The 22,329-nt window shown below is 61.1% G+C and overlaps 1 protein-coding gene across 2 annotated transcripts; it reads left to right on the plus strand.

Annotated features, from left to right (window-relative positions):
* The first annotated feature begins 1,917 nt into the window (after positions 1–1,917).
* On the plus strand, positions 1,918–21,720 carry NADK (NAD kinase). 2 transcript variants are annotated; one of them, XM_081086857.1, is made up of 12 exons: positions 1,918–2,025; positions 13,956–14,171; positions 15,667–15,750; positions 16,756–16,885; positions 17,150–17,258; positions 17,338–17,423; positions 17,862–17,964; positions 18,459–18,613; positions 18,801–18,900; positions 18,989–19,146; positions 19,568–19,650; positions 20,073–21,720. In XM_081086857.1, the coding sequence occupies exons 1-12, from the start codon at positions 1,943–1,945 to the stop codon at positions 20,224–20,226; spliced, it is 1,461 nt and encodes a 486-aa protein (XP_080942983.1). In that variant the 5' UTR covers positions 1,918–1,942; the 3' UTR covers positions 20,227–21,720. The 2 variants fall into 2 exon arrangements, with proteins under 2 accessions (XP_080942983.1, XP_080942984.1); XM_081086858.1 differs by lacking the exon at positions 1,918–2,025 and adding an exon at positions 3,645–3,769.
* Positions 21,721–22,329: the final 609 nt, after the last annotated feature.

A 22,329-nucleotide genomic window follows, 5' to 3' on the forward strand; every position in this document is an offset into this window, starting at 1 on the left:
GAGCCCAGGCCAAACCCTGCCCCTCAGGTCCTCACTGGGTGACCTCCCCTTCAGATCCCCGTTGAAAACTGCCCACAACAAAAGCACCTGCATCCTAGAGGCCTTGAAAGAGCTGAGTCCCGGGTGCGAGGAGTCTGAGGAGTCAGGACAGGCGGGCTAGGCCTCGCGGGCTCCCACTCCCACCCCAGGCTGCCTCCCAGAGTTGGGGGGCAAAGGGGTGCCGTGCCTGCCGTGCTCTCTGCCCTGCTGCTCTTCCTCACTGCGAGCAGGGCATCCCTCCCCCGGCACCTGGGGAGGGCACTGCCCCGGGGAAGTCTCCTTTCTGCCTGAGCGGTGAGCCTGGCTCTTGGCTGGTCTCCGGGGAGAGGTGCTGGCCTCGCACCCCCGCCCTGGAACCAGCCCTCACGGGATACTAGTGGCCTATCCTAGACCGGCCTCTGGAGGGTGAGGCCCGGCCGGGCAGGAGGGCCGGACCGGTCCTAGGTCTGCTGGCTGGAGGCCAGAGGGATAAATGAGGACCTCCCGGGAGCCAGAGACCCCTCCACAGGGAGCCTCCCGCCCTCCCTGGCTCCCAGGCTCCCGGCCACTTCCCCTTTGGGTGCTGGGCAGCCCCTGCTCACCCCGGCACTCACCCCAGCCAGGTACAGCCGAGGCCAACGTCCCAGAGCTGGGAGCAGGACCCCAATGAGGAGCACCCCTTTGGCTCCCTGCATCTGTGAGCCTGGTGCATCCCCTTCCTGTCCTCTAGAGCCAGGGAGTCCCCCTGACTGCACCCAAAATCCAGGGTGCCCCCTCCATGAGCCCAGCTTTGGGCAGCAGCTCCATCACCCTGCTCCACACCTCCCTGGTGCAAGCTCCTGCCTCTCTCACCCCCTGCCCCCCCACCCTCCCCCCGCTGTCCCTTGAAAGTGTGGGTCCAGGCCTGCCAGCGGGGCTCGGGTTGAGCCTCGACCAATGAACCTGGAGGCCACGGTTCCATTCCTGGGCAGGGCACATGCCCGGGGTGCGGGCTCGATCCCCAGTAGGGGGCCTGCAGGAGGCAGCCAATCAGTGATTCTCATCACTGATGTTTCTCCCTCTGTGAAATCAATAAAAATATATATATTTTTTAAAGTGTGGGTCCAGGTTTTGGGAGTGTGAAATTTAAACAGTATGGAGCCATTTAAAAAAGAAAAGAATACCAAGAAACAAATACGGAACTTTGTTAAGGTCGTCTGCAGCTCTGGCAACAGGGAGAGTAGGCAGACTGCTTTTCTGGACCCCTGAGCCCCTCGGGGCAGACCCTGCCTCCAACACCCAGCCAAACCGGGCTCCGTCCCACCCCACCCCCACCTGCGTGCTGCTGCTGGCCCTCCCCCCACCCCAGCCTGACAGAGCCTCTAAGCCCCTTCCGAACACCCCGAGGCACCCCTCCCAGCGGGGCCCTGTGATTGCGTGATTGCCAGGTCAGGCACCCACGGGAGATGCAGCTGTTTTCTCGGAAATGAGGAAGCATTCCTGTTCCTGCCAGTGGGGGGTGGGGGTGGGGGTTGGGGGGGGGGGCTGGGGGGTTTGCCGTGGTTACAGACATGCACCTGCACAAGTTCCTTTTAGAGAAGGGACACAGGAAGGGTGCCTGCCTTGTCACTTGGTGAGTGACACTGCCTGGACTCATGCCGTGGTGCCTTCTCTGCAGACGGTCCTGCTCTAGAAGGTTCTCGGCAGGCCAGTGCTAGGTCAAACACTGGTGTTATTCTTTTCACGAGTGAATATCCCAAAATGCAACCAAGGGGATCTCCTGTGGGTGTGGCTGGTGGCCGCTTTGGGGAAGCAAAGTTCTCAAAACAACTTGCTAGGGAAGTTACACAACTTGAGAAATACCCTCACACTTTCCCCATTCTTGTCCCCTTTCCACTCACCCCGGTGACCCCACTGCCCAGTGGCCCGAGGACAGCAGTGAAACATGTCCTTTTCTGCGAGCAGCGGTGTTCCAGGTCGAGGGACACAGGGCCAGGAGTCCCAGCCAGAGAAGACGGACGGCGGCTGGTAGGGGGGCTGGGGAAACCTGGGTCCAGGTGGCTGCAGGGGGTCAGGGTGCTCCCCGTCGGGGAGTCCTCAGCGCAGAGGAGGAATGATGGCTGGCACTCGGGGAGCCAGGCAGGTCTCAGAGTACCCCGTGCGCATTGCCGTTAACCTCCTGCAGGGACCCTGCAGCAGCGTGTTCCTGACGTGTCCCTGGCACACCGTTGGCACGGGATTCCTGAATGCACTGGGTGTGACTTTCAATTCAGGAAGCCATGGGAGAGCCCACGGGGGGCAGCAGCTCCGCCAGAGGCTACAAGATGGGCACTGTGGGCTGGCTCCCTCTCCTGTGCTGGCAGCCGCGGGGCGTGGTTCTGTCGTAGGTCCTTACACTGAGTTTTGGTTCCCAAAACATGTTCTTTCTAAGCATAAGTCATCATGGAATCCTCGTCGGTGGTGTCACCACGCATGGGGGCCTGTCGTTAGCCTGCCTGGGTTTCCGGGAGGGGAGTGGTGTGGGATAGGAGTCACGAGTGGGGGGCAGGGGTGGGCGGGCAGCCCTAAGTGTGAGTGGGGACCAGGGCTCATCCTCCGTTACCAGACAGGGGAGGGAGCCTGGCTCTGAGTGGGTCTGCCTGGAGCTGGCGGGTGGCGTGTGGTTCTTGACTTGGTGCAGGAAAGATTTCACAACAGGAGTTGAGGGGATCGCGAGTGTTTATTAAAGTTGGGGACAGTGAAACAAGGACGGACTTGGAAGAAGCAACAGGAGGCGTAGGCTGGGCTGCCTCGGCTCATTGGGAAGTCGGAGAACCGAGGGCCTCGGGGACAGCTCAGGGGGGTTAGTCCAGGGAGAGCTGTCGCTGCCCATTGCTCCCTGGGTGATGTTTCCTGGGGACCCTTAAGGTTTCGAAGGTGCGTGCCTGCGGGGGAAGAAGAGGGGAAGGCGCGGGTGTGCTCCCCGGGGGCAGAGTGCGTGCGTGCGTGCGAGCGTGCGTGAGGGTTTTTATTTCTCTCTTGCAGGCGGGAGTCTTGGGAAGGTCTCGGGGCGGGTCTCGGCAGGATACGCATCAGCTTCCAGGTGCACCTTTCAGGGTCACGTCCCTGCTCGCTGGTTGGCGCCAGGGCAGGGCAGGGCAGGGCCATCAGTCATTGCAGCGGGTCCTGTGCCCACTTGGTTTTGCTGCTTTCCTGGGCCTAGGGCTGAAATACAACTGAGGCCTGGATGTCATCTCTAGAGAGGGGACCTGCACCTGGCGGGAAATTGCACAGTTTGTCCAGCTCTCTGCCTCAGTTTCCCCATTCTACTTGCCAAGGAATTGTCCTGGCTTTTCACTCTCCGATGTCACTCGGCGGAGCGTCAGCGCCCGTCCACCGGCGGGGCTGGTGTCCAAGGACCGCACCCCCGCGGCGAGCTCGGGGCCCTGGGCTTGCGGGCCGGGGCGGGGCTCGTATGCGCGGTAGGCGCGGCCGGGCGAGCTGGGTGAGGCGGGGCGCATGCGCGGGGCGTGGCGGGGGGGGCGTGGCTAGTGTGCGCGGTAGGCAAGCTGGGTGAGGCGGGGCGCATGCGCGGGGCGGGGCGCGCGTGCGCATTGGCTGCGCGGCGGCATTGCTGCTCGGTGGGCCGGCGCCGCGGTCCCGGTGGCCATGGGGCGGGGTGCGGCCGCGGCGCCGGGGGCCGGCTAGCGACGACGAGCGGCTGCGGGGTGGCGGAGTCCGCGGACGGAGCCGGGCGAGGGGACGGCCCCGCAGGCGCCCGCGGCAGCGAACGGTGAGTGCGCGCCGCCCCTCGGCCCAGCCCGCGCCGCCTGGGGTCGCAGGGTCGGGGGGTGTGGACGCCGGGAGGCGCCGGCCGCTGCCGGGTCCGGGAACGCGGGATTTCCCGGACCTCGGCCGGGCCTGCGGCGGCGACCCCCACCCGGACCCCGGACCCCGATCCACGGACCCTGCTGGTCGGGACGCTGAGACCGGCCCCGGGCAGCGGTCAGTCTCCGAGGTGTTTGCCCCGGGCGCTGCCCCGGGCCCTGCCGCCGAGCGCGCTTCGCTCCGGAATAACCGGTTCCCGTCGCTGGCCGGCCGCGCTTCTCGCCGCGCCCTCGGGGGCCGGGGCCGGGGGGGGGGGGGGAGCGAGCGGCTCTCCGGTTTCGCCGGACGGCGCCCTTCAGGCCCTTCCCCGGGATGGGGCTTCCCCGGATGGGGTCCCGCGCCCCCCCCCCCCGGGCCTTGCTGACCTCTGCCCCCGCCCCCGGCTTTCCTCGCCGTCACCTTTGCCCCCGCGCGAGGCTCGAGCAGCGCTCACAGTGGTTGCGCTGGGCGGCCCTCGAGATGGCGCTCCTGGGGGTTATGTCACCAGCGCCAAACCGCGTGCCACCCCCAGGCGAAGGCGGAGGGGACCCCAGCCGGCCACGCAGCATTCTTGGGGCGCCTGGGTGGTGGACGCGGAGGGGGGCCGTGCCCTCGATAAGCAGGGAGCTCGGCGTTCGGATGAGGAGGTGCAGCCTGCCGAATGAGGCCGGCGGTTCCCATGGGAGTTGGTGGACTATGTGTTGTTTTTTGTGTTTTTTCCCCGACATGTTTTTATTGATTTCAGAGAGGAGGGGAGCGGGGAGAGAGAGAAACATCAGTGATGAGAGGGGGTCATTGATCGGCTGCCTCCCGCACGCCCCCTACTGGGGATCCCACCCGGCGTGTGCCCTGACCCCTGACCCCTGACCCCTTACCGGGGATCAAACCGTGACCTTCAGGTTCATAGGTCGGCCCTCAACCACTGACTGAGCCACACCCCGGACCGCCCGCGGCCTATTTCCTTATTGCCTGAAATCACAGCTTCCCTGCAGGCCTGACTGTTACAGCAGCTAGAGGGACCCTGGGGGGGGCTGTGGGGGGCAGGCCCCGGCCTCCTGGGCTTCACCGCCACCCCACCTGCCCTGCTGACCACTGAGGGCCTCAGGCCCTGGGTGCTGGACCAGTGCAGGCAGCTGGTGCCTGCTGGTGGTTGGTGGCTGCCCGTTGGCACCCACTCCGCTCCTTGCCATTCTCTGCCTTCCACGCATCAGGACAGGTAGAGGGCAGTATCAGACAACGGGTGAAGGTGCCGGGGTGCCCGCTCACGGCAGAGGGACCAGGTGGGCGAGGGCCGGCTGGGCAGACCCGCGTGTCCTTGCCTGCCGGGAGGGTGCTGCCGCCCCTCACAAAGCCCTTCAGGTCCCTGATGCTGGAAGGTGTGGGCTGAAGGTCAGGCTCCTGCCCCGCGTAGAACTTTCTAGAAGTCTTTGTGAGGGCCACTCTCACCACATCATTGCTGGCCTTGGGGGGAGAGGAAAAGACGAGGTAATAGGGCCCCCCCAGCTCAGTACTGACTAGTGAGGTTGGACAGTTTCCCATTTCTGTGACCAAACGAAGTTTCCTTTTTTATTCAGTTTCAACGAATATGTTGTGTGTGTGTGTGTGTGTGTGTTTAAATTGATTTCAGAGGAAGGGAGAGAGAGAGAAACATGGATGATGAGAATCATCAGGTCGCACACGGGATCAAGCCCGCAACCTGGGCCTGTGCCCTGACTAGGAATCGAACTGCGACCTCCTGGCTCATAGGTCGAAGCTCAACCACTGAACCACATGGGCCGGGCAACAGGTACATATGGAAAACTCACACCGGAATCATGGTTTAGGTTCCTGTCTGTCTGTCTGTGTGTGACTTGTGTTGAGTTTTTATACATTTACTTGGGCACCTCACTGTCTCCTCACCTCTTCGCCTCTGAATACTCGTCACTGGGCTCCAGCACAGCTTCCTAATTCAACTCCCCCCCCACGCAGAAGTTGTTGGTTAAAATTAGGTTCCTGCTGTCAGGAGCTTGAATGAACTTGGGTAGAGTTAGAATTTCAGCTTTTCAGACAGTTAACCACCAAGCAGACTTGAGTTAAATGTGCTCCTGACTCACCATTGTCAGAAAAGTATGCTGTGGAGGGAATACTTTAGGTTTTAAAATATTCAGAGTGATTTTTTTTTAATATATTTTATTGATTTTTTACAGAGAGGAAGAGAGAGAGATAGAGAGTCAGAAACATCGATGAGTGAGAAACATCGATCAGCTGCCTCTGCACATCCCCCACTGGGGAAGTGCCCACAACCCAGGTACATGCCCTTGACCGGAATCGAACCCAGGACCTTTCAGTCCGCAGGCCGACGCTCTATCCACTGAGGCAAACCGGTTTCGGCCAGAGTGATTATTTTATAAAATAGTTTACTGCCTGGTCATCAAACAGCTTCTAGATGATCTATGATAATAAAAGTATAATATGCAAATCGACTGAACGGCCGAATAGCAGAACGACTGTCTGGACGACCTTCGGACAGAGCCGGGGCTGCGAGGGTGGAGGCAGCGGGCTGCGTGGCCTGCTCTCGCACGGACTTCTTCATCGGCCTCTAGTGTGTAATAAATAGACAGTTCGTAAGTACATTTGCGTTTTGTGGTTTGGATTGGCTTACCATACTTTATCAACTGTTTCGAGATACAAACTCCCAGGAGGCCGTAGAAATGGTACAGAGAGAAGGGTTCCTCGCCCAGCGCCCAGGGTTGCCGCCCACACTGAGGGCACAGTAGCGTGAGCGCCGGGAAGTGGACACGGGAAAATGCCTGCAGGACACCACCCTCTGCAGTTGCCACCAGTCTTACCGCGTGTGCCTGCGTGTTCGCTGTGTGTACTTTTGTGTGGCTGCTCACCGCACCCTGCCCCGCCCTTCCCAACCGTCCGGCCCCTTCTCTGGCTCGACGGCCCCTCGGTGACTGCTGGGCAGTGAGCGGGTCCTTCAGACTGTGGCCCTTGGCGACTGGCTTTGGCCCTCAGCGTGACGCCTCCTCTTAGGTCCATCTCGGCAGACGAGGTGTGTGCCCTGCTGGGAGTCAAACCCCAGCCTCTTGTGTACGGACGACGCTCCACCCAGCAGTCAGGCCGGCCGGCGTGCGGGCTTTTTCGTGGACAGTTTTCCTCTGCGACAGGCCCAGGTGCCGCCGGTGCTGGGCTGTCTGTCAGTTTTTATAAGAAACTGCCGGACTGTTTTCCAGAGGACTGTGCGGGCTCCCCCCTCCCCACCCCTCCCCTGCGCAGGACGGCCCTCGCCCCCTCTCTGGCTCTTCCTCATTTGGGTGGTCCTGGTGGGTGCATGGCCACTCCTCGTGGCCCAGGAGCCTTCGCAGGCTGGCTCCTCCCGCGTTCTAGTTCGCGTGGATTCGATTGTTGTGTCTTGTGAGTGCGCCCTGGGCACCGTCCTTGGTGGCTGGCTAGTTCGCTGTTTTCTCTCTGTAGCTTGTTTTTAATCCTTGACCCGGTCTCCCACAGAGCAAGCTGCTGAGCGAAATCCAGTTTATCTGTGTTTTTCCCTTTTATGGGCTGTGCTTTTTATATCGCGGATAAGCAGTTCTCTCTGGCACTGAGTCCTTGTGTTTTCTCGTAGCAGTTTCCTAGTTGGCACTTGTACTGTGATTGATTCGATCCGCTTGGAGCTGATGGTTGTCGCTGTGAAGTTTAGGTTGTTCGCTCTCCTGCCCAGGACCATCTGTGGAAGGTTCTTTCCGCACTGAGTGGCTTGTGTGCCTCTGGCAGAGGTCGCTGAGCACGTTGCCTGGGCCTGTCTCTAGGCTCAGCGCTGCTTCCCGGACCTGGGCCTGCCTTCCTCCAGACGCCTTGGCCTGGATTGTTTCCGCTAGAGAGTAAGTCTTGTGTGTGTTTTTTAAATTGATTTTCAGAGAGAGAAGGAGGGAGGGAGAAAGAGAGAGAGAGAGAGACATCTGTCAGCTGCCTCCTGCGTGCTGGAGCTGGGGACCCAGCACGTGCCCAGACTAGGACTCAAACCAGCAACCTTTGAGTGTGCGGACGACAACTGGGCCACAGTGGCCAGGGCTGGAAAGTAAGTCTTAATCAGAGAGCGAGCCTCCCCCTTGTTCTTTATGGTGCTAGCTATTCGCGTGCCTTCACGTCCTACCCTTTTAGAAGAAGCTCATCCGCGGCCGCAAAGCAGCCTCGTGCGGATTTTACAGACATTGATTCGACCATTTTGGGAGACGTGATGCCTGACCTTCCAGCCCAGGAGCAGTGTCCCCCTGACCCACATCTTCTCTGACTCTTCTCATTAGTGTTTCATTATCTCAGCACACAGCCCTCCACATGGTTGTTTTTTAATTTAATTTTTTAATTATTTATTTTAGAGGAAGGAAGGGGGGGAGAGAAGGGTTTGTTGTTCACTTATTCATTCACTTGTTGCTTCTTGTATGTGCCCTGACCAGACATTGAACCCACAACCTTGGTGTATTGGGATGACGCTCTAACCCACTGAGCTACCTGGCCAGGGCTCTCTACATATTTTGTTATGTTTACATCTCATTAACTTTTTTTTAATGTATTTTATTGATTTTTTACAGAGAGGTAGGGAGAGGGAGAGGGAGTTAAAAACATCGATGAGAGAGAAACATCGATCAGCTGCCTCCCGCACGCTCCCCACTGGGGATGTGCCCGCAACCAAGGTACATGCCCTTGACCAGAATCAAACCCGGGACCCTTGAGTCCGCAGGCCGACGCTCTATCCACTGAGCCAAACCGGTCAGGGCTCATTAATTTTTGGTAAATATATTTTTATTATTGATTTCAGAGAGGAAGAGAGAAATAGAAACATCAGTGATGAGAGAGAATCGTGGATTGGCTGCCTCCTGCATGCCCACACTGGCACTGGAGTCTGAAACCCGGGCATGTGCCCTGACTGGGAATTGAACCATGACCTCCTGGTTCATAGGTCAATGCTCAACCCCTGAGCCATGCCGGCCAGGCACATCTCATTATTTTTAAAGTGATGGTAGATGACTTTTTACTTTAGTCTCCATCTGTTTTGCCTGTTGTGCCGGCCGGGACTTGTGCATTGTACTGTCAGGCAGAGTGGCGAGAGCAGACCTCAGCCTTGCCCGCACTGTCAGGGAAGACATTCACCTATTCACCGTTAAGTTGGATGTCAGCTGTAGCTTCCTGTGGATGTTCTTTATCGAGGTCAGGACAGTCCTCCCTCTTCCTCATAACGGAGAATCTGTGTCATAAGCGGGTGTGGAGTTTTGTGCATCAGTTGATGTCATCAGGTGAGTTTCCTTCTTGCCTTGCTGATGTGCTGCATTCCATTGGTTGAGCCAACCTTGCATTCCCAGAACAAACGCATTGGCGATTGGTTTATTCTTTTTAAGCATATATTGTGTTCAAAGTAAGGCTACTCTGGGAGCATAAAACATCACCCCGAGGGCTGGAGTGACGTCGGTAATTCGTGAACTGCAGGCAGAAGCGTAGACAGCGCCACCTGCCACCTGCGTGCTTAGCCCTAGCAGCCGTGTCCAGCTCTTCCAGGACCGGGCTGAGCTGTGGGTTAGGGCGGCTGGGAAAGGGCCTCTGGCTCCTCCCGGTGCAGCTGGGGGACCCTCATTGCCTGCTGGTGCGGGCGGGGGTGGGGTGGTGGTCTTCTGCCTGCGAGGAGCCCGCCCTGGGCGCTCTGTACAATACTAAGCCCGACTTCCTAACTAATAAACACATTTAGAAATTAAACTTTGAGTACTGGTTACAGACTTTATTTTTTTATTTATTTTTAATATTTTATTGATTTTTTACAGAGAGGAATAGAGAGTTAGAAACATCCACGCAGGCCGACACTCTGTCCACTGAGCCAAACCGGTTAGGGCTGGTTACAGACTTTAACTCCCTCATCCATTTAAATGGTAATTACATCGAATCAATTATTCTTGTGAGTATGTTACTCATAACATCAAACAAAATACATAAAAATCTAATGATTATAAAATTATTATAACCATTTTGAACGTTTCAGCATCATGGGTTTAATTCATTCATTTGCCTTATTTTCTCAAGGCCTAGTACCCTTACCAGGCAGTTATTTCTGTCCCTTCTTGGAATGAGAGTTTTCCACTTGCTTCTAGGGTTACAGCCTCCCCGCCGGCTCAGGCCGCTGGCTCAGGCCGCAGGCTCAGTGACCACGGCCCACGCCCAGCCATTTCCGTTGTCATTTTATCACCATTATTTCCCCAGCTTCTCTCACCTCTGGGCGTTTGGAGGCGGCCTGGCCTGCCTTCCACACGGGTTCAGCTCCTTGCAGCCTGATGCCGGCCCTGCCTGTGCTCCTCGGGTCTGTTGGCCAGCGTGCTGGGAGCAGGTGCGGCAGGCATTGTTTCCATGGGCCGAGGAGCTGATCCGCAGGGTCCTCTCGCCTCCCAGGGCCCTTGGCCAGCTCAGGCCTTGGGTCTCTGTTGGGCCTCCCTGCTGTGTCTGCTGTGGTTGATCAGGGGCCTGGGAGTGTTGGCCCAGACGCCAGCTGTGCCACCTGGCCCGGGGCGTGGTGGCGTGGTTGCCTGGTGCCATGCCACCCGTCCCTGCTCCTGGTTTTGGCTCCGCTGGGGGGGAGGGATATAGGGCAGCAGGGTGGGTGGCCTGCCCTGGCGTTTGACGCCTGACATGTCCCCCGTGTCTGCCCCAGGTGCTTTTCCTATGCTCTGCCACCTTCCCTGTGGGCTCTCAGACATCACTGGGCCCAATTCGAACCATTTCCTTGTTGGAGCATGACCGATGGGGCCCTCTCCAGGCCTGCGGGCTGTCGACTGGCCTCCCTGAGCGGGTCAGAGGAGACTGACATGTTTTGCTGGTGCCTCTGCGTTCATGGAGGCGGCCTCCAGGCCTCTGGGTGCCAGCCCATGACTCAGCCCGACTTCCTAACTAATAAGGGTCTGAACAACCCTTTCAGTTGTGGGCCCATGTGGGGTCGCTCCTCTCATCTGTGGTGCCGGCCTCCTGGGGTCGAGGGAGGCCTGGGTGGGTTAATCCAGGGAAGTGCCAGCCGATGCTCAGTGCAGTGGCTGTTTGGCAGTTTTGAATAAGGAAGTAAGGGAGCCACCTGGGTTTTCACCGTCGAGCCCTGTCCCTGGCTGTGGTCCTCCTGCCAACCCTGCCTTTCGACCTCACCCTCCAGCTTCCTCCAGGCTCCTTGCCAGACCCCCTTCTTTTGGCTCCTCAGTGGGGGCTCCACCGGTTCAGTCCTGTGTCTCCTGGCCCCACCCGGGGGCGGCATCAGCTCCTGGTTGAGTGCTCACCCCTGAGTGAGCCTGTCCCCTGAGCCCCGCCTCTGGGGCAGCAGCACTTAGGGGCTGGGGGACCTCTTAGGCCCCGAGAGCCTGAGCAGGACAATGTCAGTGTCAGTAGCTTCGGTTGTAGGTCAGGGAGGGAGGGAGACCCAGTGGAAAGGGGGAAGGGGGCCGCGGGGGAGAGGGGGGACCGCGGGGGGAGAGGGGACCGCGGGGGGAGAGGGGACCGCGGGGGGGGGAGGCGCAGGCGTTCCCTGTGGAGGTGCCGTTGGAGCGAAGACCTGAGCAGAGGGCTGTGGGGTGTGGGGTGCCCAGGCTTTGCGTACAGGTCTGTGTGCACACGTGTCGTTCCTGGGGCGCACACGGGTGGGGTGGCTGTAGCCTGGGCAGGTGTGTGGGTAACATGTTAAGAAACTTCCATCCAGGCTGCGTGTCCTCTCTCCCCGGGCCGTGCCTGTGGGTCCCGGCCCCGAGACCTCGCCCGCCGGCCCAGGCTGCGGTCAGCGCCCAGACCCGCCTTTCTGCCGGCGTCCGTGGTCTGACTGGTTTTGGTTGCGTTTCCCTGTGGCTGCTGGTGTCGCTGTCTGTGCGGCTTTGGCCAGGTTTTTAATGGGCTTGTTTGCAGAGTTTTGAAAGTTTGTATATATTCTGGCTACAATCCTTTGTCACGTGTGTTTAGCAGATGTTTTCTGTCACCCACCGCTAGTATTTCCTGTATCAACAGGGTCTGGTGAAGGTGAAAGACTTCAGTCCTAACGAGGTTCGGTGTCTTTTAGTCTGTGCTTTTCGTGTTCTGTTTAAAAGCCTTCGCCAGAGCCGCAGCCACTCAGACTGCCCAGCGCTCCCTCCAGCGCGGGGGAGGGGACGGTGCCTCCGGGGTCGCCCCCGCCGCTGCTGAAACCCACTGGCCGCCTCGGGGAGGGCGTCCTCCGTCCCTGGCCTGTCTGTCCGTCTGGTGTCGGCACCACACGCAGCTCACGGCAGCACTGCTCTCCCTCGGCTCAGCGGGCCTGGTCCCTGCCCCTTCCGGAGGGATTTAGGCTCAGCGTGTCCTTCCTCACAGGGTCTGCTGTGGATGGGGCGGGGGATGTGGGGGGGCTGAGGGAAGTGTCCCCTCCTGTCCTGAGCGGCTGTCCTTCCCTCACTTGTTTCCTCTGACCTGTCAGCAGCCTTCTGTCTTTTCTGCAACTTTTTGATTGGGGCGTGATTGACATGTCCCAGGGTGTGAGTGGCAGGAGTGCCGCACTTTGGATAGTTTGTATGTGTCGCGAAGCTTCCCAGAGCAGGGCCCCAGCACCCGCCACTGCGAGGCGCCACTGCGAGGCGGGTCTTCTTTCTGATGAGAAGCTCACACATGCGACTTGGTGCTGGTTACCTCCAGCCTGAGCTGTGTGCTGCCCGCCCCGGCCCAGGCCGCTCACCTGGCCCGGGAAGCAGGCCCCACACTTGGTCAGCTGTGCCCTCCACGTGCTGCCCGTCAGCGCTGGGTCTGGTGTTTCTAAAGCTCAGCTTATTGTTCGCTGCTGGTTTACAGAAGTCCTGTTGGTTTGTATGCATTCGGTGCCTCCTGCAGTCTCGCTAAGGAGCTCGCCTGTGGGGTGCAGTCGCTGTAGCTTCCCTGCAGACCCTGCACCTGCCGCAGTCCTGCCTCCGGTGCTGTTCTGTCTCGGCATCTCGCCTCGGTGCTTCCGTCGCCTCGGGTCCAGGGGGCTGTCGGGCCCTCGGTGGTTCTGGTTCTCAGTGACTTTCACCCCCAGGACTGTCACCTGGGGCTCAGGGCTCCTCGGGCGCCTGCAGTGCGGGGGTGGGGTGCCTTCAGGATCCGTCACCTTTGACCTCCCCTGGCGGGCCTGAGCCCTCCACTTCCCCGCCCTCCTCCCCTCCCCACACTCCCCAGCTGGTGCCAGCCCTGCCTCCTGGAGGAGGAGGCTGTGAGCCTGGGGGCAGGGACGTGTGTGTCCTGGCCTGGCCGCCTGTTCCTGTGGAGGCTGGTGTGGCGTCACCTGCTGGTCCCCGGCCTGGGGTCGTCCTCAGCCGGGGCCTGTCCTCCCTCCACGCTGACTCCTGGGAGGGACCCTTCGGGGTCACGGCCCAGCACTGGGGGCGGTCCGTGTTCTCTCTCTCTCTCTCTCTCTCTCTCTCTCTCTCTCTCGTCAGTCAGGAGTTTTCTTAGAAAATCACTTGATGATCCAAGTTGTCACCTCTCCGGCCTTAGACTCCCTGACTCCGGCCCTGGTGAGTGAGCTCATTCCTCCGCTCGCGCTCAGGAGGCCGGCGGCCAGGCTGCGGCTTCCTGTTGACACGGAGCCTTTCTTTTCTGCCCGTGCTGTGTCCACGTGGAGCTGAGCGCCGAGTGGGCTGGGAGAGCCCGTGGCCCGGGTTTGCCTCTGCTCCACCGCGGGTGCCTGGCCCTCACGCGGTTCGGAGGTTGAGGCTTTCTTCGCGGTGGAAACGGGTCCGCTTGGCAACTGTTTCTCGGACGGAAGCGCAGGCTCTGCTTGCAGGGCACGGAGTCCAGTGTGCCTGCTGCCGCCTTAGTTACGTTTGTTCAGCTTTTCTGGACTGAGAGGCGTTTAAAATGCCCCCGGGTTCTCTCTCTTAACCGCTGCCGCCCCCCCCCCCCCCCCCCCGCCGGGTTCGTGAGAGAAGTGCCGCCGCCACTCTCGCTTCTGGCCTTTTGAATCCTCTGATTCATTGAACCACGGACGCTCTTGAGCTCCTGGGCGCCTGGGACGGGGCGGGCCCTGGTGGGGCCGGCAGCACTTCGGGAGGAGCGGTGCGCCGGGCGGTAGACGTGGCTCTGTGCGTCGTCTCTTACTTGCTTTATTTTATTAAATTAAGGCATTGGTGTTTGGACCGAAGCCCTTGTTCATCGATGATGGAGATGGAGCCGGAGAAAGTCAACGTGCGGAGGGGGCTGAGTGCAGACACGTCCTCCTACCGCTGTGCCGCCTGCCACGGGGATGAGGACGCTCTGCCGGGCCACCCCATCCGGGGTCGCGCCAAGTCCCGCAGCCTATCTGCCTCGCCCGCCCTGGCGAGCACCAAGGAGTTCAGGTACGACGGCCCTCCTCGGCCCAGCACGTCCCAGCTGCACACGCGCTCGGCGCTGCCCAGCTCTGTCCTCAGTGGTGCCCGCGCCTGTGCCCACGGCGGTGTGTGGCCCAGGCCCGTTCCCGGCTGGGCTGGCGGGGCCGCAGCCACAGGGCGGTCGGACCAGTGTCCCTGCCTCCACCCGGCCGGCCGCGCCGCTCTTGCATAAGACCTTGAGTCACAGTGTGCAGAGCGGCGTGCGACCTGCCGCAGGCGAGGTGATGACACCGGGGGCACGGCTCTGGTTCCCGGGACAGCAAACACCAGGCTCCGGGGGAAGCTGCCACAGTGACTTTGCCTCTGGAGCCGGGGCCGCGTCTGACAGGCTGGGGGCGTCCTGGGAGTAGCGCATGGCGGTGCCAGGTGAGGTGGAGGAGCCCACAGCGCCTTCACGGGGTGTGGCGCGGCGACAGGTGCTGGCATGGTTTTCTGGGTAGAAAGTCCTACCCCGCGTCGGGGGAGGGCAGCCGGAGCCTCTGGGCCAGGCAGCTTCTCCCAGGTGGCTTCCTCCTGAGTTTTGCTGACCTTCCGCACTCAGGCCACGAGGTGCGGCGAGGCTCCCGGCCACAGCTCTGGGCTTGGCTCTGTGGGCGTGTCACACACCCTTCGTTCTGGTGCAGAGGACAGGGAGCCTGGCGGCCTGTGGGTGTCAGCAGGGGAGGGGAGAACGCCCCGCTCCAGCTAACACTGACTCAGCAAATCCACTGCAGACCCATTTCCAAGCTCTTCGTCCCCGAGGCCCTGGTGTGGCTCCGTGCTCGCCCTTGGGGGCTGTGAGCTCCAGCCCTGAGCCAGACCTGGGTGCAGGTGGCTACTGCCAGGAGGGAGCCTGCTCTGTGTGCTGGGGAGGAGGGCGTGGAGCCCTGAGCTCAGCAGTGAGACCAGCTCCCTGTGGCTGTCCTTGTGGAAGAGCCTGTGAGATCCTTGGAGGCTGGGGGTGGGGGTGGTGCATCCCCCTGCTCTGCCAAGCCGGGCGTCCTCCTGGTGGGGTGGGCACTAGTCCCCCAAGGCCGAGAGAAGGGAGGGCACCGAGGCACCCAGGATGTGCTGGCCGCAGTGCCCTCGTCCAGAGGCTTGTGCTTCTGTCACCTCTCAGTTCCTGGGAAGTGGGGCGCTCAGGAGCATCGTCTTTGTTGACAGGCGGCTGGAGGGGGGTCCCTGTTAGCATCTAGGGTCCCAGGGATGGTTTCCTACAGCCTCAGGCCCACAGGCAGCCTGCACAGGCCCAGGTTCCAGGCCGTCCCCAAGGTCAGGGCCCTGTTCTGGGGTGGGTCCTGGTTCTGAGGCTGGTGCCAGGTGTGCCCAGGTGTCTCCAGTGGCTGTGCTACCTGGACAGCCCAGGGTGGCATCCTTCGGGACCACACAGGACAAGTGCTGTCATTTGGATGAAAGCGTTTCCGAGAAGCTGATCCAGGCTGCCCTGAGCCACTCGCCGTCACCTGCTGTGCTCTCCCCACAGGAGGACCCGCTCTCTGCACGGGCCATGCCCAGTGACCACTTTCGGACCAAAGGCCTGTGTGCTGCAGAACCCCCAGACCATCATGTGAGTGTGGGGGGCCCTGCCCAGGCGTCCAGTGGGGTCGCTGTGTGGGGAGGCTCTGGTGCTGAGTGAGAAGTCGCTCAAGTGGGTGTCTCCAGTGCCTTTGAGGAAGGGGGTGGGGGGGGGGGCGAGTATGCCCAGTTTTGATTTGACTTGATTTGATTTTTCAGGAAAAAAATCTAGGAAGAAAATACCATATATTATACTCGCACACTTGGTGGGGCAAATATGTTTCTCCTTTAATTGTTTCTAAAATGCAAGACGTTGGCTGTTTGGAGGATCTGAGTGACTTGTTGGAGGAGATGATGCCTCGCAGGTGCTGTTCCCACAGCTGCTCTGGAGCCGCCCGAGGGCCGCGCACCTGCGTTGGCCACGTGGCCGGGGAGACGTGTTTATTTATTTATTTATTTATTTATTTATTTATTTATATTTTTTAAAGAGAAAGCATATTTTAAATATATATTTTATTGATTTTTTTACAGAGAGAAAGGGAGAGGTATAGAGAGTTAGAAACATCGATCAGCTGCCTCCTGCACACCCCCCACTGGGGATGTGCCTGCAACCCAGGTACATGCCCTTGACCGGAATCGAACCCGGACCCTTGAGTCCGCAGGCCGACGCTCTATCCACTGAGCCACACCGGTTAGGGCCAAGGAGACATGTTTAAACGCTAATCAGCCTGGCCCGGCCAGAGCCGCTCAGTGGGTGGAGCGCCATCCTGCACTCGGAGGGGGGGCCGCTGGTCTGTCTGGGACCGGGTCTGCAGGGCTGTCACCCTTGGTGCCGTCAGGTGCTGTCGGGACTGAAAGCTCAGATCAGCGGGGAGATCAGGGACCAGAAAGGCGCACAGTGGGCGCTTCAGGCAGCAAGTGCCTGGGAGACACAGCTTCCCAGCCAGGGCCTTCCAGGCGGGAGGAGGGAGGCGGCCCCTCGGGACTTGGCTGGCCCAGCCCTAGAGCTGTTGACGCCTGTGGTGCACCTGCCGCAGCGAGAGCTCCTCTCCCTCAGGCACATCCAGGACCCTGCCAGCCAGCGGTTGACGTGGAACAAGTCCCCGAAAAGCGTCCTCGTCATCAAGAAGATCCGGGACGCCAGCCTGCTGCAGCCCTTCAAGGAGCTCTGCGTGTACCTGATGGAGGTGCGTGGTGGCCTAGACCCCTCGTCCCGCCAGCAGGACCCCCCGGGTGTCGGGGGCGGGGTCTGAGCCAGCAGGACCCCCCGGGTGTCAGGGGCATGGGCCCCGGGGTCTGAGCCAGGGTGGAGAAGGCAGGAGGCTCGCTTCACAATGGCCATCTGGGCAGTGAGGGCGATTCGCAGCCGAGACGCGGGAATTGGTCTCCCTGGTCATAAAGCGCTGAGATGGCCGGCTGGGCCTCTGGGGCTGACGCACCCTCTGCCCCAGGAGAACAACATGATCGTGTATGTGGAGAAGAAGGTTCTAGAAGACCCTGCTATCGTGGGTGACGACAGCTTCGGGCCCGTGAAGAAGAAGTTCTGCACCTTCCGAGAAGGTGAGCGCCTGCGCTGTGCCTGCGGGAGCAGAGTCATGCTCCCTGCTCGCGGCTGACGCGCCTCTCGCCTGCCTTCTAGACTATGACGACATTTCCAACCAGATCGATTTCATCATCTGCCTGGGCGGGGACGGGACCCTGCTCTACGCCTCCTCGCTCTTCCAGGTGAGTCCATGCTGCCTTGCGCCGCTCCCGCCCTCCCGCTGCAGGGCTGCGCAGGGAGCGTCAGGGTGCTCGGTCTGCCGGATGCGGGTGCAGACAGCCAGCGCCTCTCTGTGGTGCTGGAGCTGGGGGAGGGGCCATGGGGGGGACCCTCCAGGGCCTGGGGTTCGGGTCCCTGGGTGGCCCCAGAGGGGAGAATCTGCACAGGAGCCCAGTGGGCTGTCCTGAGCCCTGAGTCCACCTCACTCCTGCATGGCCCAGCCAGGGGTCAGAGGTCAGGCCTGGAGGCCGTGGAGAGGGCCCTCCTGGCCTTGCTGACCTCAGTGGTCACGTCACATGGCCTGGCGCCGCCCCTGCAGGCACTGGCCCTGGGGAGCATGTGGTCAGCCACACGGGTGACCAGGACAACTGGTCAGCTAGTGACTGCTCCGTCCACCTCAGGGCAGCGTGCCTCCCGTCATGGCGTTCCACCTGGGCTCGCTGGGCTTCCTGACCCCCTTCAACTTTGAGAACTTTCAGACCCAAGTGACTCAGGTGATACAGGGTGAGTCGGAATGTTCTGGAACCCACAGCAGCTCTGAGCCTAGTCTCATCTTCTCCCTTGGTTTTGGGTTTTTTGAAGAGTTCAGGGAAACATGTAGTGTTCCAGGTTTCAGAGACCCCCTCCCCCTATTGAGTTTATTGGGGTGATACTGGTTAACAGAACTACAGGTTTCCGGTGTACAGCCCCAGCACGCCACCTTGCGCTGTACTGGGTGCTCACCACCCACTCAGGTCTCCTCCCATCAGCAGGTACCCCACACCTTCCCCCTCCTACCCCCCCAAGGTTCAGCGATTTCTACACTTGGTTGGCTCAGACGTGTTTCCTAACATCGAGAAGTGTGAGCAGGTCCCAGGTCGAGGGCACTGCGTGCCGAGTGGCAGTAAAGGGGTTTTCACAAAAGACAGAAGTGTTGCTCTCGCTTTGGGAGGAGAAAGGGGGGTCCCTGGTCGAGCAGGGCTCTGCTTGCTATGGGGTGTGATCACCCGGGTCCCTAGGGAACGCAGCCATTATCCTCCGGAGCCGGCTGAAGGTCAAGGTCGTGAAGGAGCTCAGAGGGAAGAAGATGGCCCTCCCTAACGGGGTCAGTGAGAACGGGGTGCTGGCCTCGGACTGGGACACGGAGGCCGGGAAGCAGGTCATGCAGCACCAGGTCAGTGGACACGCCCCTCAGCTGGCCCTCAGCTGTCTCCTGGCCTCGGGGGGGAAGGTGGGGGACTTTGGTTGGACCCCAAGGGGAGTCCCCCCTCAGGACCTTCCAGACAGCCCAGGAGCCTGCCGCACAGACCCCCCTGGAGGCTGCTCCGCGCCTCAGTGTGCGCTGGCCTCCCCTCCCCCAGGTCCTAAACGAAGTGGTGATTGACAGAGGCCCCTCCTCCTACCTGTCCAACGTGGACGTCTACCTGGACGGGCACCTCATCACCACGGTGCAGGGTGATGGTACGTGGGCATCGGGTCTGTCGTGGGCGCCCTGGGACTCCACGTGGGCAGGGGGTGCATGGTGAGCGAGCCTGTAACTGCTCCTCAGGCGTGATCGTCTCCACCCCAACGGGCAGCACGGCGTACGCAGTGGCGGCCGGGGCCTCCATGATCCACCCCAACGTGCCAGCCATCATGATCACTCCCATCTGTCCCCACTCCCTGTCATTCCGGCCCATCGTGGTCCCTGCAGGAGTCGAGCTCAAGGTTAGAGCCCTCGCCACCCTTTCCAGGCCGAGTTGTCGCCAGGGGCTCGTGGTGCTGACCTCTGCTTCTGCCAGCGGCCTCGTGCCCCGGTTCCCCCGCAGGGGCCCCCCTCCCGTCCGCATTTCTGCCCATTGGGCTCGCACTGCCGGGGAGTGGGGGGGTGTGGAGGGGCCAGGGCTGCGCTGGGAGCTGGGTAGCCCCTCGGGGTGCTCTGTCCCCACGGAGTGGGAGCTGCTCTGTGTGGAGTCAGTGAGCTGGAGCAGGGCCTGGCCCTGGGTTCCAGCGGAGGGTGGACGTCTTCTCCGCTCAGAACTGGCCTTGGCCTCTAGTGGGTGCTATGGGCACCTCCAAGGCCCCCAGTCGGTGCCGCCCTCCAAGGCAGGGTTCTGAGATGTCACACCTGCCTGCTTGATACCTGCAGATCATGTTGTCACCAGAAGCAAGGAACACCGTGTGGGTGTCCTTCGATGGACGGAAGAGGCAGGAGATCCGCCATGGAGACAGGTGGGTGGGCGCTGGGCCGGAGCAGGGTGAGGAGTGAGGGGTGTGCCCGCCTGCTGCCCTCCTCCCCCTGCCACGGGGTCCTTGTCTCACATTGTCACATGGGGACCCATGCCTGTCGGCAGCCTGTAACACACGCAGGTTGCTGTGTGGCCCTGTGGTCTGCTCTCCCTGGTGGGGAGAGAGCGAGCTGCTCGTGGCTGCACCTGTCTGCTCTGTCTCTTCATCCTGCCCACCTGGGGGTCCCCTCCAGGGACTGGGGTGGGCTGAGTGGGTTCATGGCTCTGTCCCAGGACATACAACAGTACCCCTGGGACCCCTGGCCAGACTGGAGAGCCAGGTCTGAAAAGGCTCCTCACTGAGGAGGGAGGGTCCTGCTGGGCGGGGCGGCAGGCCTGGGCTCACGTGCGGCATTGCGTCCCCAGCATCAGCATCACTACCTCGTGCTACCCGCTCCCCTCCATCTGCGTGCGAGACCCTGTGAGCGACTGGTTCGAGAGCCTGGCCCAGTGTCTGCACTGGAACGTGCGCAAGCGGCAGGCTCACTTCACGGACGAGGAGGGCGAGGAGGAGAGCTAGCCTCGCCCGCTGCGCTGCACGTGTGGTCCCGTCACATGCCCTGCAGGCATCAGGTGCCACGTCTTCTGTCTGTAGCCAGAGAAGGAGCCCCAGAATCTGCCTTTGTCAGCCGGATCAGCTGTTTTTAGCATTTTAAATCTGACCTTTTTTGCATTTCTGTATAAGCCACGTAAGCGACAGGCCCATCCCACGAGCTGCACGGGCTCTCGTGTTCTCTGTCAGGAAACCACGGGTCAGCCTGTCACACTGAGAGGGAGCAGAGTGGAGGGACCTGTCCTTGGAGTTGAAATAAGTGTCTCACAGCCGAGTCTTTCTTCGGCCACAGGCTCCCCTGTCCGCACCTCCCCGAGCCCCCAGGGGAGCACCTGTGAGGAGCATTTGGGAGGTGGTCACAGGCTGGTGGGCGGATGGGCCCGCCTCCTACCCCTGCTTTGGTGTGACGGGGCCAGAGTGAGTGTCACCGGGAGCTTGGTGGCGGCAGGTGAGGTCGGCCCAACATTCCTCACGAGAGTCGCCCCGCCCAGCGGGCAGTCTCAGACTCTCATGCTGGTGCGCAAGGAGGACCCGGAGGAGGGCGCGCCCTGCCCTAACTCGGAGCCTCGTCCTGTGTGCTCTGTGACGCGGGTGGGACCTCTGTCTAGTCCACCATGGCTGCCGTGCGGTGACTCATTTAGGAGCCTTGGGCCTCCCCAGTTGTCACGAGAAGATTGGGACAAGCGTGTGCGAGCGGAAGGGAGTGCTGATGCTTCATGCGGGCCCTGGGGTTCAAGGACACCCCATCATTCCAGCATCGCCCTCCCTCGGCCCGCTGGCTGGGGCGTGTGCAAGCATGTGCACGTTTGCCATGCGGGACAGAGCCTGGGTGGAGTCCATGGTTGGAGCCGAGGCTCAGTTTGCATGTGGCCTTGGCCCCCTGGCCCAGCAGACACCCTCAGTGGGGTCTTCGAGTAGCGGATTTCTCTCTGTGGGTTTCCATCAGCTGCACAGGGAGAAGGAAGGGCTCAGCACCGCCCTGGGCCTCATGGCGGGGCGATGGCGGGCAGGGTCTTCCCCCTGCAGGGACACACGCCCCAATCTTGTGCTAATGAGGTGTCCAGAGCCACATGCGTGGCCACGCTCAGCCAGGCCTCGATGGCTGGTCTCTGCCCTCCGTGCCTGTGTGGATGTGTGTTGAGTGCTGTGCCCACTCTTGTCCCTGCTGGGGCACCTCAGCACCTGGACCTCAGTGGTGCTTGGCACTCGGCCTGGTGTTGGACACAGGTGGGCTCCCTGCCACCTGCCCACCCACCTGGGGGCTGGACTGCGGGCTGAGGGAGCGGAACCCAAGCCCCGCCCGCCCTGAAGCAGATGATGTCGGGATGGTCTAGAAAGCTATGGGTTTTTGAAGTAAATTCTTAATGTTTCATATTGTTAATATCCTGAAAGTTTATTAAATGTTGAGAGCCTTATTACTATTTTCAGATCCTTTCAATAAACAGACTTCTTTAAAAAGTTGGGTTGAGTGACTTTATTTGGTTCTAAGACTGAGGGAGGTGGGCTGGGTCCTCCTAAGATGGGAGAGACGCGCTGAGAGCTGTCCCAGGTGCTCTGTGGGCCTTGCCCCTGAGGGTGGCAGGTGTCCGGGGCAGGGGCTGTGGGTGTGGCCGCCTGACCCACCGGGAGGAGCAGTAGGGGTGCAGAGCCTACAGATGGGACCTGCTCCGAGGTGAATGGAGGGGCCCTTCGTCGATCCTCCGGCCTGTGGGGTTGGGGCCGGAGCTGGAACTTGGAGCACCTGCCTCGCTCCCCTGCTCCGCCCGCCCCCTCCCCCCCCAGCCCTGGGTGGGGTGGGGCAAGGCTTTGCCAGGATCAAAGTGGGCGCTACAGGCTGGGACAGGGCACGGGGCGGAGCCGGCATCAACCACACGGCCGCGCCAGTGCCCACCGCTCTGCCTGTTCACTCACAGGCGGGTTGCCCTTGGGTGGGAGACCCTGTGCATCGGGCAGTTCCGGGGCGGCGCCACTGCAGCCGGGAGGTCGGCTGCCCCTGGCGGCCCGCTGGCCCAGCGCCTGTGGGCGGCGGACGGTCTGGTCCGTTTGCACAAGCACCACCGGCGGCTGCTG

Source organism: Myotis nattereri, assembly GCF_964212035.1.
Source record: "Myotis nattereri genome assembly, chromosome: 3".
NCBI lineage: Eukaryota > Metazoa > Chordata > Mammalia > Chiroptera > Vespertilionidae > Myotis > Myotis nattereri.